Raw genomic sequence first — 12,832 nt, 5'->3', positions numbered from 1 at the left:
TAAAATCCGCTGTAAGTGAGCTATGCTTACGCAATATTTAATATAGCTTTCAAATAATTATAGTAATGTTATTAGGTCCTTAAAATAATTATTTGAGCTATTATTATGAGTTATATTGAGTGTTATTTAACGCTTATATAATAATAATAATAGCTAGACTATTAATTAGTCGCAGTTAACGTTAGACTAAACCCTAGTGGTATTGATACTAGGTTTTAACGAAGGAAAGTTGTTTTGAGAATATCGAAGCGTTGTTCGAGTGTTGAGTCACCACCTTTCAAGTGAGTGCATAGTTACTTTCAGCTTACACATAGATATGAAGTATTTTATATAAATTACGTGCTATGTGTGCATATTATATGAATACTTGCTATCTATGTTGGATGAACGTTTTTATACATGTTTTCAATGATTTAAACTGTATATGAATTTTATATCTACGAAAATGTTGGTGTAAAACATGGGTAGATGTAATAGGTGATGTGTGATAAAATGACGAGAGGCCTCGATGTTGATGTTGTTGATTCTGTCATCTAGCAGAGTATGGATAACGACCACGGACTCTTCTAGACAGTCCAGTGGAACACTAGCAGGCTCGCAACCTGTAGGTGTTTGTGAACAATGTGTTCACCGGTGTACTCCATCCCCCACATGGTTGCCTTTAGGACATTTATTGCTGAGGAATCCCCTTAGCAATAGTGTCCATCCCGATGATGATCCTTAGGCTAGGTCCCTTATGATAGGTGTTTAGGGACTTAAAGTGAGGATAACGGGAACGGATAATCGGGTCATTATTGACTGTTGAAATTAATAAACGTATTTATTGTGGGTTGAAAACCCTATGTGCTCACCAAGCTCCCAAACCTGACCCACTCAGTTTCTTGTATTACAGGTAGTCGCGCATGAGCATAGATGTGATGTTTTGGATGAGGGATTACAAATATAGGCCTGTAGATATGAAATAATGTAGTAAGGCTTATATTGTATTGTTTATGCTTTTGATCTGTAACGAACATGACATCCCAAGTCTTTTAATGAAATACATTTCTTTGGAAATGCTTTTGATAAATTTTTATCATATTTTGTTTTAGGACAAATTCCGCAACACTTTTATTTAAAATGTTACTCTGATTTTTAAACAAAGCATAAACAAAATCGATCTTTTCTGACCGTGAAAATGGGGATGTCACACCATCCCCCCCCCCCCCCCCCCCAATGGTTGCCTTATGACTTATGGTTGAGGAATCCCCTTAGTAGTAGTGTCCATCCGGATGGAATTCTTTACGATATGTCCCTTATGAAAGATGTTTTAGGGACGTAAGGCGAGGATAACAGGAACGAGTAATCGGGTTTAATGATTGATGAACATAATAAACTTATTTATTGTGGGTTGAAAATGCTATATACTCACCATGCCCCTAGCCTGAACCACTCAGTTTCTTGTATTACAGGTAATGGCATAAGCATAGTTGGATGACTTGACGATAGATTGTGGATTTTAGGCCAGTAGAAAATAAATGAATTTTGTAAGGCCTATGTTGTTTTGAGGCAAGATCGTGTTTGCGGCCTATGATGTTTTTGGTTTATTCTTATGATCTGTATCGATGATTGACATCCCGAGTTTTTGTAATGTAATGAAAATATATTTCTTTAAGAAATGTTTTGATAAATTTTTATCACATTTTGTTTTGGGAACAAATTCCGCAACACTTTTCTTAAGAAGTTACTCTGATTTTTATTAAAAAACATAAACGAAATTGGTAATTTTTTACCGTAAAAATAGGGATATCACACGTTATATACCACTTTTAAACAACAAAAGGAAAATGGGTCGTTACATTTTACCTCTCCAGAATAGTACTCCAAAATGCCCATCTATTATAGAATACACTTTTTGGTCCGAAATATCTGGTGTGTAAAATTCCGAACCTAAATCCTACCTACCACAACCAACACCAGAATGAACATAAATACTACTAAATATCGTATTCCAATATCCATAGTTCGGAATACATTATGTGAATCCGGAACATATGATTGCCAGATTTAGGACACGATACATGTGAACGACCCTAACTCCGAAATGGTTGTACCTACTCCGAAATACGACATTCCGAAGAAAATGATTATTTTTCTATAAGAAATTATGTTGGCTAATTTTATTATAATACTCATTTATACATGTTAGATTAATCAAATTCCCATCGAAAAAGATTCGCTCATCCCATCTTAGGCCCTGTTTGATATTTGTCTGACCGAGTCAGGTCAGACATTTTTGGCTGACTCGGTCAGCCAAAGGTGTTTGATAAACAAATGTTGGGCGTCTGACTCGGAAAACAAGATATGATTGAAAAATAAATGGACAATTAGCTGACTGAGAAAGGCATAAAAGTTTCCAATCGTACCCTTAGTCGACTCCCTTTCGTTCTTATGTTAACGTCCCATTCGTTCTTCTTCTCGTTAACAGATTGAATGCTAGAACAATCCATGTTCAATTCATGTTCCACTGTACCCTATTTCCATATCTTCAACAGAGTGGTGTTGAGCCGCCTCACAAACCCTAGATCCATCCTTCCATACATATCATACATATCATGCGTTTTTTTTTTTTTTTTTTTTTTTTTTTTTTTTTTTGGATTTTATAAGGTTTCCCTTTGTTATCCTCGTAACCCCAACCATGGTTTACATTGGGCTTTAACTATACAAATACAAACAAGGCAATTTATGGGTTATAAAGTACTAGACTATCATGACGTATTCTTTTTGTTTTAATTATAAGTTTGTTTGATTAGTTTATATGAGATGATAGACAAATGAAATGAAATCTCTAATAAAATAAACAATGTAATAAAGTAGATTATTATATTTCATGATTTTTGTTTACTTGAAAACATTGTAATAAAATAGATTATTATATTTCATTTTAATCATTTATATTTTACCTTAGAATATAATTTGTTAAGAGAGTTTTCAGTATAGCAGGGTAAAATAGTCATTTTTCACCAGTCAGCATATTCAGTCAGATAAACAATAAAACAATATGTTTTTTTTACCCAGTCAACATTTATTACTCATACAGACATTTCTCAGTCAGCACTTTCTCAGCCAACAACTATCAAACGGGCCTTAAAAGTAGTCTATAACATACTTTTGCTTTATTAAAACAACTTAAAAAAACAATAAATAAATAAACTAGACATGAGATGTGGAACATAACCAAAATATAGTAATTATAAATTCAATTTAATAAATGAAATTGTTTTTTTTTCGCATGTCACATTTTTATTGATTTGGCCATATGTTATTTTGTAGTTATTTATAATTAATTTTTTTCATATGACATTTTATGGGTTTTTTGCATTTTATTAATTCTGCATAATAATTATAGGTCAAATGGATTTTCTTTTCTTGATGTAATAAATAGATTTCAATTTTAGGAATGCAATAACTGATTCAATTTCTTTATAAATTCAAAATTTTCATATTCAAATTTCAATTTAATATAATTAATCTACTAATTCAAAATATATTATTAAATATGAAATATTATGTTATTTTTGGTAGGTTTTTAAAATGATATTGCAATAAACCTATTTGTATTTTAAATATTATGTTAAATCTAAAACATAAATCTTATTATTAAATTAAATTATAAAAAATATATTCACATATTATTTTTCAAAATAGTTAAGAATGTTTAAATTTTGTAAATATAAAATGACAAGTCAAATTAAATAAACACTTATAAAGAAAAACTATTTTTATTATAAATCAATTTTTTTTTTCTAAAAAAGTGAGTTTTAATTAATTAATATAAAAAATACATTGTGTTAACTTACAAAAAAATGATATGTATATCAATTAACCATAATTATCCAAATTTTAATAGATAAACAATTACAACGTTAAATTGTAATACTAGATCGTAAATTATGTTTAGTTTTATTTAAACGTAAATCACGACTAGATTCTACTAAATTATATGAGTATATTATTTACATATAATTGTATGTTACATGACAACAACTTTCTCTTATTACGTAAGTAATTACTTATTAATCATTTCAGTCATATTTGTTTGGAGTATTTATTTTAGAAATGTTTAATGTTTAGACATTAATATAACCTTTTACTTTGATGAGCTTGTGTAGTACACGAGTCAATCTCTCTATCCAAATGTCATTTTGTGGTTATTTGATTTGTTTTTTCACATGTCATTTTATGAGTTTTCCTATTTTATTAAATTACACATAATATTTTAATATAATAATTACAATAAATATAATAATAAATAGATATTAATTTTATTAATAGACTTACCTTTTAATTTTAAAATTCCCAAATTAATATTCCTTTGTTTTTTTTTTTCTATTTTTAATTCTGACTAACTAGCTGTTGACAGGAGATGCAGGCAAGGAAGTCACTAGAGAGGTGAAAAAGACATACATAATTTAAAGACATTCATGGTAGATTTGACTAACTGCTATTAGTATGAATGATCTTTCTTTATATCCACAAAGGGAAGATTCATGAATAAAATCATAGATTAACCAAGACGATTTAAAGAAAATTGCGGCCTAGTCAACAAACTTCTCAACTTCCTTTCATTTGCTTATACGAGAAAGGCCAAAATAGAGCCCTGGAAGAGGCATCTACTTATGATCTAAAGACAAATTTAGAATATGAGGTAGTTGTTACGAAACATATAACTAACTTTAAGAGGCAGTCTGAGACCTATCTCTCACTCTATTGACGTAGGTGGTTTCACATTTAATAATTTATTATTTTTTTTATGTTCTTATAAATCAAAAGTTATCAAATATTTACACTTTTATATTTTATTTTTTTTTTTAAAAATTAATTCCTCTTTAATAAACGAATGTTTTTTTTGCCACTTGTCACACTCTCATTTAATTTGTCAAATATTATTTCTTGGTTATTTTGAATTAAATTTTTTTCACATGTAATTTTATGGGTTTTTTTATTTTATTAAATTTCATATAATATTCTAATGTAATAATTGCAATAAATATAACAATAAATAAATATATTTTTTATTAATAAACTTACCTTTTAATTTAAAAAATTTCAAAATTAAAGCTCATTATTTTATTTTATTTATTTAAATTTATAAAATAAAAAATATTTTTATTATAATAATTCATTTTTTTTTATTTTATTAAAAATTTAAAGTTTACAACTATTTTGATATTTATATATATTTTTTAAATTAACATAAATGGGTCTCACATATCCATATAATAAATGGTTTCATCGTGGTATATAAAAAATAGAGACAAAAAAAAAAAAAATTAACATAAAAAACGTTTCTCACCAAACCACAACAAAATATTGGCCGGAGAAACCGATAACTCCGCTTACTGCTATTTTCTACAAAGGTATACACATAGTCTTTTGGCTCCTTGCGGCGCCTAGGGCAACTACTCCGGCTCCACAAAATGAAGGCGTCTTTCAAGGCAAAGTACGACGCCGACAAAACTACCCCCGCCTCGGCCATCACCCTCGCCTTTAACGCCGGCGATGTCAAACTCCGTGCTTCCATGACCGATGCTACTCTGGTCAACGGCCCCTGCTTAAACGGTTTAGCTCTAGCAGTGGATAAACCTGGATCCTTCACCATCGACTACAATGTCCCCAAAAAGGTACCCCAGAGTCCAGATTAGGTCTAATACAGTGAAACTCATAGATGTGATGTTATTGTGATGTTATTATTAATCAGATAACATATATCGATGAAAACACAAGTTTGTATATTTGCTCCTTTTGCCGCTTGATTTTTTTAATTTATGCTTCTGCTTGTGAATTCGATTAAGTGCGCATATATTACAAACCAGCTCTTCTGATTTTATCGATTGGTGTCGGACGATTGATTTTAGGTTTCCGATTTATGAACACGATAGATCAATTATATGCAAAATTATACGCGAATAAGCTTATCTATATACCAATTACAAGCGTGTCTGTATATTTATACTCATCTTTGTGTCTTGTCTATTGGTGTAGATTATAGACTGTGTGTGTAATGTAATATGAATTTGTTGTTCCTGAATTGCATTTTGTTTGGACTACAGGACTTCAGATTTCAGTTCATGAACACAATCAAAATTTCAGAGAAGCCATTAAACTTGGTGTACAGTCACAGCAGAGGAGATCAGCGAACTATGCTTGATGGAACACTGGTGATTGATTCAGCCAACAAGGTATCAGCCAATCATGTTCTTGGTTCTGGAAACTGCAAATTGAAGTACACTTATGTCCATGGAGGGCTGACCATTGAGCCTAGCTATGAATTGGCCAAAGATTCATGGGATTTTGCAGTTTCAAGGAAGGTTTACACAGATCACGTGTTACGAGCTGTGTATCAGACCTCCAACCAAAATTTGGCACTAGATTGGACGACTAAATCACAGATGGCTGGATCTTATAAGGTATTAATTACATTATGCTCCTTATTTTCTCAACAAATCTTTGGCTTTATGTCTTTTATTGGAAACAGTTTATGGAAGCTTCCAAAGTTACATAGTAATGAACAGTTGTTGAACAAAAATTAAAGTTACAGATGAAATGAAACTATAATTGTTACATGTTTACAAAAAAACTATACTTAAATAAGAAAATTACACATCAACTTCAACATATAATTTGTTCATTCTTAGTGGTAGGTCCAAGGAATGAAATTCCATTCTCCCTACCTTTATTTAAAAAGGCAAATTCCTCCTTTTATACATAATCCAAGAATCAATTTTCAAACCAAACAGAAAACATCAAAGAATTACATTCCAAGTCATGTCCAACCAAACACATGACAGATTCAAATTCCTTGAGATTCCAATTCTTTTAGTAGATTCCATTTTGCAAACAAAATGGCCCCTTATAAACCATTAATTGTGGGTTCAAAACATGAACACGCTATGTATATCCTCCTATTCAAAATGATGAGAATCTCAACCTATAGTATTATATATTTACATGTAAGCAAATTACTAACCATGGTTTTTTTTTACATATGTAGATTTCAGCACTTTTCAACTTGGAGGATGGAGTAAAAGTCCCACGAGTGACAGCTGAAAGCACGTGGGATTTTGAAATGTGAAATTTGGTTGCCATTTTTAATGATATCAGTTTACTTGTTAACTTGGTTCGATATTAATATTGTCTTTTCAATGATGTAACTATTTACATACCTTTGTAAGCATCATTGCCTAAAGTCTAAACGTTTGTGTCATATAAATTGGTTTAAATTATTCCATAAGGCTTCCTCTCTTGAACACGAGTTAGAAGATAGGGTTGTCTTCCTTTCAGTTTTAAATATCTTTCAGATTAATCAAAGATGTATACAATTTTCATATTAGAATATAAATTAAATATCTTTTTAAATTATAAGTAATTTGCAAATGGATTGTATCCGGTTTTGAATCCGAAATCTTGGTTTTATGATTTCACTTTTCGCCGGTTTTTGCTTTGATAGATCATTCATCTGATATTCGAATATTACTCAAATAATGATATAACCCATAACATTGGAACAAAAATTGTTTGTTTTGTAGATCTATTTGTTCAACTAAAACCATTTATTTTTTCTTGGATGAAGATAAAATCGTATTATTGAATTAATAAAGAGAAAATTCCAAAAATTACCAAAATACAAACCCTAGTGCCATAAAGTTACCAAAAAATGAGGTTTTCCAAAATCAACCAACGAGTTTGCAGAGGGTCCTTTGTGGACTCGCTTTCTTTCTTCATACTCGTGTTATTAGAGATTTTTTCGTAATACATCTCTATCCTCAATATCATTTATGTGGAATTGCGAAGTGATGTATTGTACTGTGAACATGCTTTTTACAATCTGATGTCGCAAAAGGCCTTTTGTGGACTCACTTTGTATTGCAAACTAAAACTTTGAAAACATAATTTTTTAACCCTTAAATAAATACCAAGTTCGCAGAGGGAAAGATGGGTCTTGATATTTTTAATAAATCTCATTTTTTTTGGCACTAAGATGTGTATTTTGGTTATATTTGAAAATTTCTCTTATTAAAACGTAAATAAACCAACAAAAGAATCCATTGATCAGTTGTGTTCTTGACTAATTGTACGGAAAACAAAACAATGTAATTCATTTGCGGATCTTGCTCGATGAACGTGTCCATCTGACCATCACCATAAACTTTTGACATATGATAATGACAGGGAGCAATCATATAGTATCTCTTTGCTATCATAAGTAAAAGGATTGATCTTGTAGTTCACCAAACTTAGAAGGGTGAATATAACATCATAGCAAACCCAAGGGTCAATTTTCTTTTATGCTATTAGCAAACATCAGTTTTAGCGCCTTCTTAACAAATTTCGAAACACTTGCCGCCCAAATCACCCATTTTTGCATCTCCCTCCATAACCCCCTCCCACCGCTCTTTTCTTTATCCTCACCTGCAAATTTACTCGTTCAGATAATCAGATTCATTTCCAGTCTTTCTCCACCAAATCGAAACCCTAATTCTCTGACGTTTTCATCACAGACGATGGAAATCGACGATGATTACGAGTCATTTTCCTTTCCCAACAACGAGCCTTCACCTTCACCCAAGCATCGAAGACTCAAACGCCTCAAGAAATCTACGGTTGTTGCAGATCAATCAGCCCCGGTCGAATCAGTAAGCGAACTCATTGACTTGCCTCGAGTTGATTTTGCCAGTATAGAAGCCCTAGAATCTTCGGATATCCGAGCATTTGATGATTCATGTGAGCCGCTTTCGTCTCCGCCGGCTGAGGGTTTTGATGGTGATGTAGATGGAAAAGAACTGAGCACTGCTTGTGCTGATACGCTTGTGAATGTAGATCGGAAGGAAACGAAAAGGTTATTAGAATTCGAAGAGGGGCTTGATGACGGTAGTGTGAAGGAAAAAGATCTGAGCTCTTGTTACAATGATACACGCGTGAATAGCGATCGGAAGGAAACAAAGAGAGATTTAGAGTTTGAAGAAGGTTTGGGTGATGATGGAATGGAAAATAATTCAAACTCTGGCGATGGTGACACGCCCGTGAGAATAAACCGGAAGGAAATCAAGAGAGCATTGGAGTTTGAAGATGAGATTACTGAGAGTGCAGTGGATAAAATGGTGGGAAATGAAGCAGAGATGAACTCTGTTGCTGGTGAATCGCCTGTGAGAACAGATAGGAAGGAAACGAAGAGAACATTGGATTTTGACGATGAGATTACTGAGAGTGTAGTTGATTCAATGGTGGGAAAGGAAGAATTGATTGCAGATATGAAAATCAAGGAAAATGAGGAGAAGGAAGTAAATGAGGATGCGATGAATGAGAAGAAAGGGAAGATAAAGAGACTTAAGAGTTCCAGTGAGGACCCAAAAGTCAAAGCCTCTTCTACTAACAAAAAAAGGGAAGCAAAGGTACATATCTTCTACGTCTTTGGATTGTTTTAGACTAGATACCTTTTCTCGTCGTTTTCAGGTTAACTACGAGTTGTTATATCTTTTATTTTCTAATGTTAAAAATATAAAAGAAGTTAAAAAAACACAATTACTTATTTTGCGTTGAGCTGTTTCATATCCCCCCTGTTGGTGATTTTGTTTATTGGATTTACAGGAAAGGAGAGCTCATCTAGAACAACTTCATGCTGAGTCTCAGAGACTTTTAAGAGGTGCTAGTTTTAATCATGTATTATCACTTGGTGTTTCTTAATGGTAGCAATGCATTCTATATAATCTTTTTTATCGCTCTGATTTGAATTCCATGTATCTCATCTGTTAGAGACTAGAGGTGCTTCGTTTAAACCAGTACCGATTGTGCAAAAGCCCATATCATCCATTTTGGAAAAAATAAGACAAAGGAAGCTTGAGGTGTCAAAGAAGTGAGTATTTATCTTGATTTATTATATTTGCTACATGTAGCCTATATTCCTAGTTTCATACCCTTTTCTTATTCTAAATTTGCAGGTTTTCCCAGTTTAATTGTGATGATCCTGTCAAGGAAGATGATGCTTGTCAGAAACAGACCACAAATCATTCCAAGAATGTGGAAATAGAAGTTGGTGACCTATCAGAGTCTGTGAAAGAAAATGAAGTTTTAAGTGGCCCAAAAGAAGATGATATTGATATGGATGGACCTGATGTCTGTGGAGAACAGAAGACCCATGACAATGATTCTCCCCAAATGGTATGCAGTTATGAATATAAAATTATATTTTGCAAGAATTATTTTGTATCAAAGATTCTCATATGATTATATCTTTTAACGTTGCTACAGCCTTTGGATGACAAATCTACACCTGTTCTTCGGGCTCCAGTTGATGATACTCAGGTTGTTTTTAACTTCTATCTCTATTGAGAAAAATATTTTACATAATTTATATTCAACCTTTTTGTCCATGTATGCTCATTACTTTGCTAAATGTAGGATCTTTTTGGTGATTCCCAAACAAGTGATAGCACAGAGTCTAAAGATGAGGAACCTGATGAACATACTATTAGCTCTCAAGAAGAAGAAATGGAACCTTCTTTGCTAACAATGAAATTAAAGTTTGATTCTGTTCCCGATGATATGTAAGTTTAAGGTCATATTTTTGTGTGAAGCTTGTAATAATTACCATCTAAATATGTGATTCTTTTGCAAAATTTCAGCTCTGATGAAGAAGAAAATGACAAGGAGAATGTTGCTCCATATGTGAAAGAGAGTTCTTCTCCAAAAGGAGCTCCTGTAAAAGCATTTCTTGATGATGAGGCTGAGGAAGAAGATGATAGTGACAATGACAGAATGCGGTTTGGAGACGATGAAGAAAATGAAGATGATGATGATGATGACATTGAGGAACTCAGAGAGATGATAGTAACTGGGTATAAAGAAAAACCAGTTGACAAAGAAACCCGAGATGAACTTCACCAAAAATGGCTTGAAGAAAAAGATGCAGCTGGAACTGATGATCTTTTGAGAAGACTAAATGTTGCTTCTAAACTCAGAGAGGGATCTTTACTTGATGATGATGATGATGATGAGGAAGAAGGTGAAGAGGATGTAGAGGTGGATGATGATGTTGAAGAAGATGAAGATGAAGAACGCCCACGTGTTCCTCGATTAAATTCAAAAAAGGCAAAAGAAATGATTGCTCAGATGTTTCTTGATAAAGATGAAGCTTTTTCATCATCTGATGATGAGGAAACAGAGAAGATACTTGCCAAAAAGCGGCTGCTCAACAAAGCTGTGAGTAATTTGTTTTGTTTTTTTTTTTTTTAAATCTTATATATCCTTGTAATAATATTTAAAATTTAAACTCATATTGTATGTTGAATAGGAAGAAAAGTGTAAATTAGTGTCACCTGATGAGGATGATGATTCACGGGAAGTTTTTTGTCGTATAAAGAAGCTAAATACAGTGCCTGATGCACACAAGAAGGCTAAGATAACAGGTAAGTTGTGAATGTGAGTGGATACTTTGATTACTTTAAAATCTTGTCATTTTGCCTTAACTGATACTTTTTTGCAGCATTCATTGATACAATAGGAGGGAATAGCAACAGCTCTTCTAAGGTAAACTAATTTTTTTTTTATAGTTTTTTATAATCACATTTATAACTTCATTAATAACTTATGAAGTTTATAATTGTTGCAGTCATCTTTCTTGAGTCGAGTGTCAAGCCATTCTGTTCCAACTTCCTCCAAACAACTGAAACAAGGATCCGGTGTGGGTCCCTGTCGAGCATATATATTTGGACGAGATGACAGCAATAGCAGAAGCTCAATGTCAATTTCAGAGGATGCTTCAGATTCAGTAAGTGTTTCAAGTATCTCTATAAAGGCTTAGTATTTTTATGATTTTATTTTATTTAAATGATGTTTTACCTTATCTCAATAAAATGATGAATGATGTAATGATGATTGTTGGGTTATGCAGACAACAAAGGAAATTCAAACCAAGAAAGTTACAACCAAGTACAGCATCTCACAGTCACAAGTCAGATCAATTAATGAAAACAGTAGCAGTAATAGTAACAGTAGCACTTCATTTTTTGAGATGCTGAAGAGATCTTCTGTGCAAACCAATGTTGGTAATAAGGAAAGTAGTGTAGTTGAGCTGAGTCAATCTGTTTTTGCTGCCTTCAAGATCCCCAAGAAGCCTCTAAAGATCCAAGGAAGAGTATAGGAATTTGATGTTGATCATACAATCTTTTGAACTCAATAACTTGTTATTCAATAGGTAAATAAGGTTAAATTGCATGCGGAACTATATTTTTAATGTTGTTTTAGTAATTTGTATTTGGTATTTGTTGGAACTTTTAGTATACAAGATTGTTTGACTTTTTTTTTTGTTGCAACTTTATTTATAGTTAGTTGTTCCATATTGATCTTATTCGCCTTTGTATATGAAGTCTACTTTTGTTCTTTTGAGAAAAAAATCTGAAGGACTTGATATGGTTGCATTTGTTTTTATATATGCCGGGCCAATTGTAAGAGTGAGCTACAGATCTTGTATTAGATTAATCACTTGTAACAATTGTAATTTTGTAAACTTGGTTTATTAACACTATAAAAAGTTACTTTGGTTGCATATGTTGTTAGTTTGGAGCATGTTGGAGTACCTGTTGAAAGTTGTCCTTAACATGAAGGGTAAGCTTGAGTTAGATTAAAGAAACAAAATCTATGTGTTATCAATTGGAAATGTATGTTCACATTACTAATTATCATATTCTACCTTGGAATAAGTAATACAAAGAAGTTTTATGGTGTACTTATTGTTACAGGTGAAAAACTTGTGATTAAGGAATTGTTTTATAAGGAAATGGCTAAAAATGTAAGT

At 32.2% G+C, this 12,832-nt stretch overlaps 2 protein-coding genes across 2 annotated transcripts; both read left to right on the top strand.

The window, feature by feature from the left end:
* Positions 1-5,322: 5,322 nt before the first annotated feature.
* Positions 5,323-7,285, top strand: LOC111876266 (outer envelope pore protein 24B, chloroplastic). Its single transcript, XM_023872818.3, has 3 exons — positions 5,323-5,663; positions 6,093-6,449; positions 7,034-7,285. The coding sequence occupies exons 1-3, from the start codon at positions 5,460-5,462 to the stop codon at positions 7,112-7,114; spliced, it is 642 nt and encodes a 213-aa protein (XP_023728586.1). The 5' UTR covers positions 5,323-5,459; the 3' UTR covers positions 7,115-7,285.
* Positions 7,286-8,376: 1,091 nt separating this feature from the next.
* LOC111876267 (uncharacterized) lies at positions 8,377-12,385 on the top strand. Its single transcript, XM_023872819.3, has 11 exons — positions 8,377-9,431; positions 9,628-9,682; positions 9,793-9,892; positions 9,978-10,197; positions 10,288-10,341; positions 10,438-10,583; positions 10,662-11,238; positions 11,330-11,444; positions 11,522-11,565; positions 11,648-11,806; positions 11,930-12,385. Exons 1-11 carry the CDS (start codon positions 8,544-8,546, stop codon positions 12,176-12,178), a joined length of 2,607 nt encoding a protein of 868 aa, XP_023728587.2. The 5' UTR covers positions 8,377-8,543; the 3' UTR covers positions 12,179-12,385.
* The last annotated feature ends 447 nt before the right edge of the window (positions 12,386-12,832 follow it).

The sequence above is a fragment of the Lactuca sativa genome, chromosome 1 (genome assembly GCF_002870075.4).
Source record: "Lactuca sativa cultivar Salinas chromosome 1, Lsat_Salinas_v11, whole genome shotgun sequence".
Taxonomy (NCBI): Eukaryota; Viridiplantae; Streptophyta; class Magnoliopsida; order Asterales; family Asteraceae; genus Lactuca; species Lactuca sativa.
The sequence above is the reverse complement of the archived record's forward strand: the minus strand, read 5'-3'. Positions and strand labels throughout refer to the sequence as shown.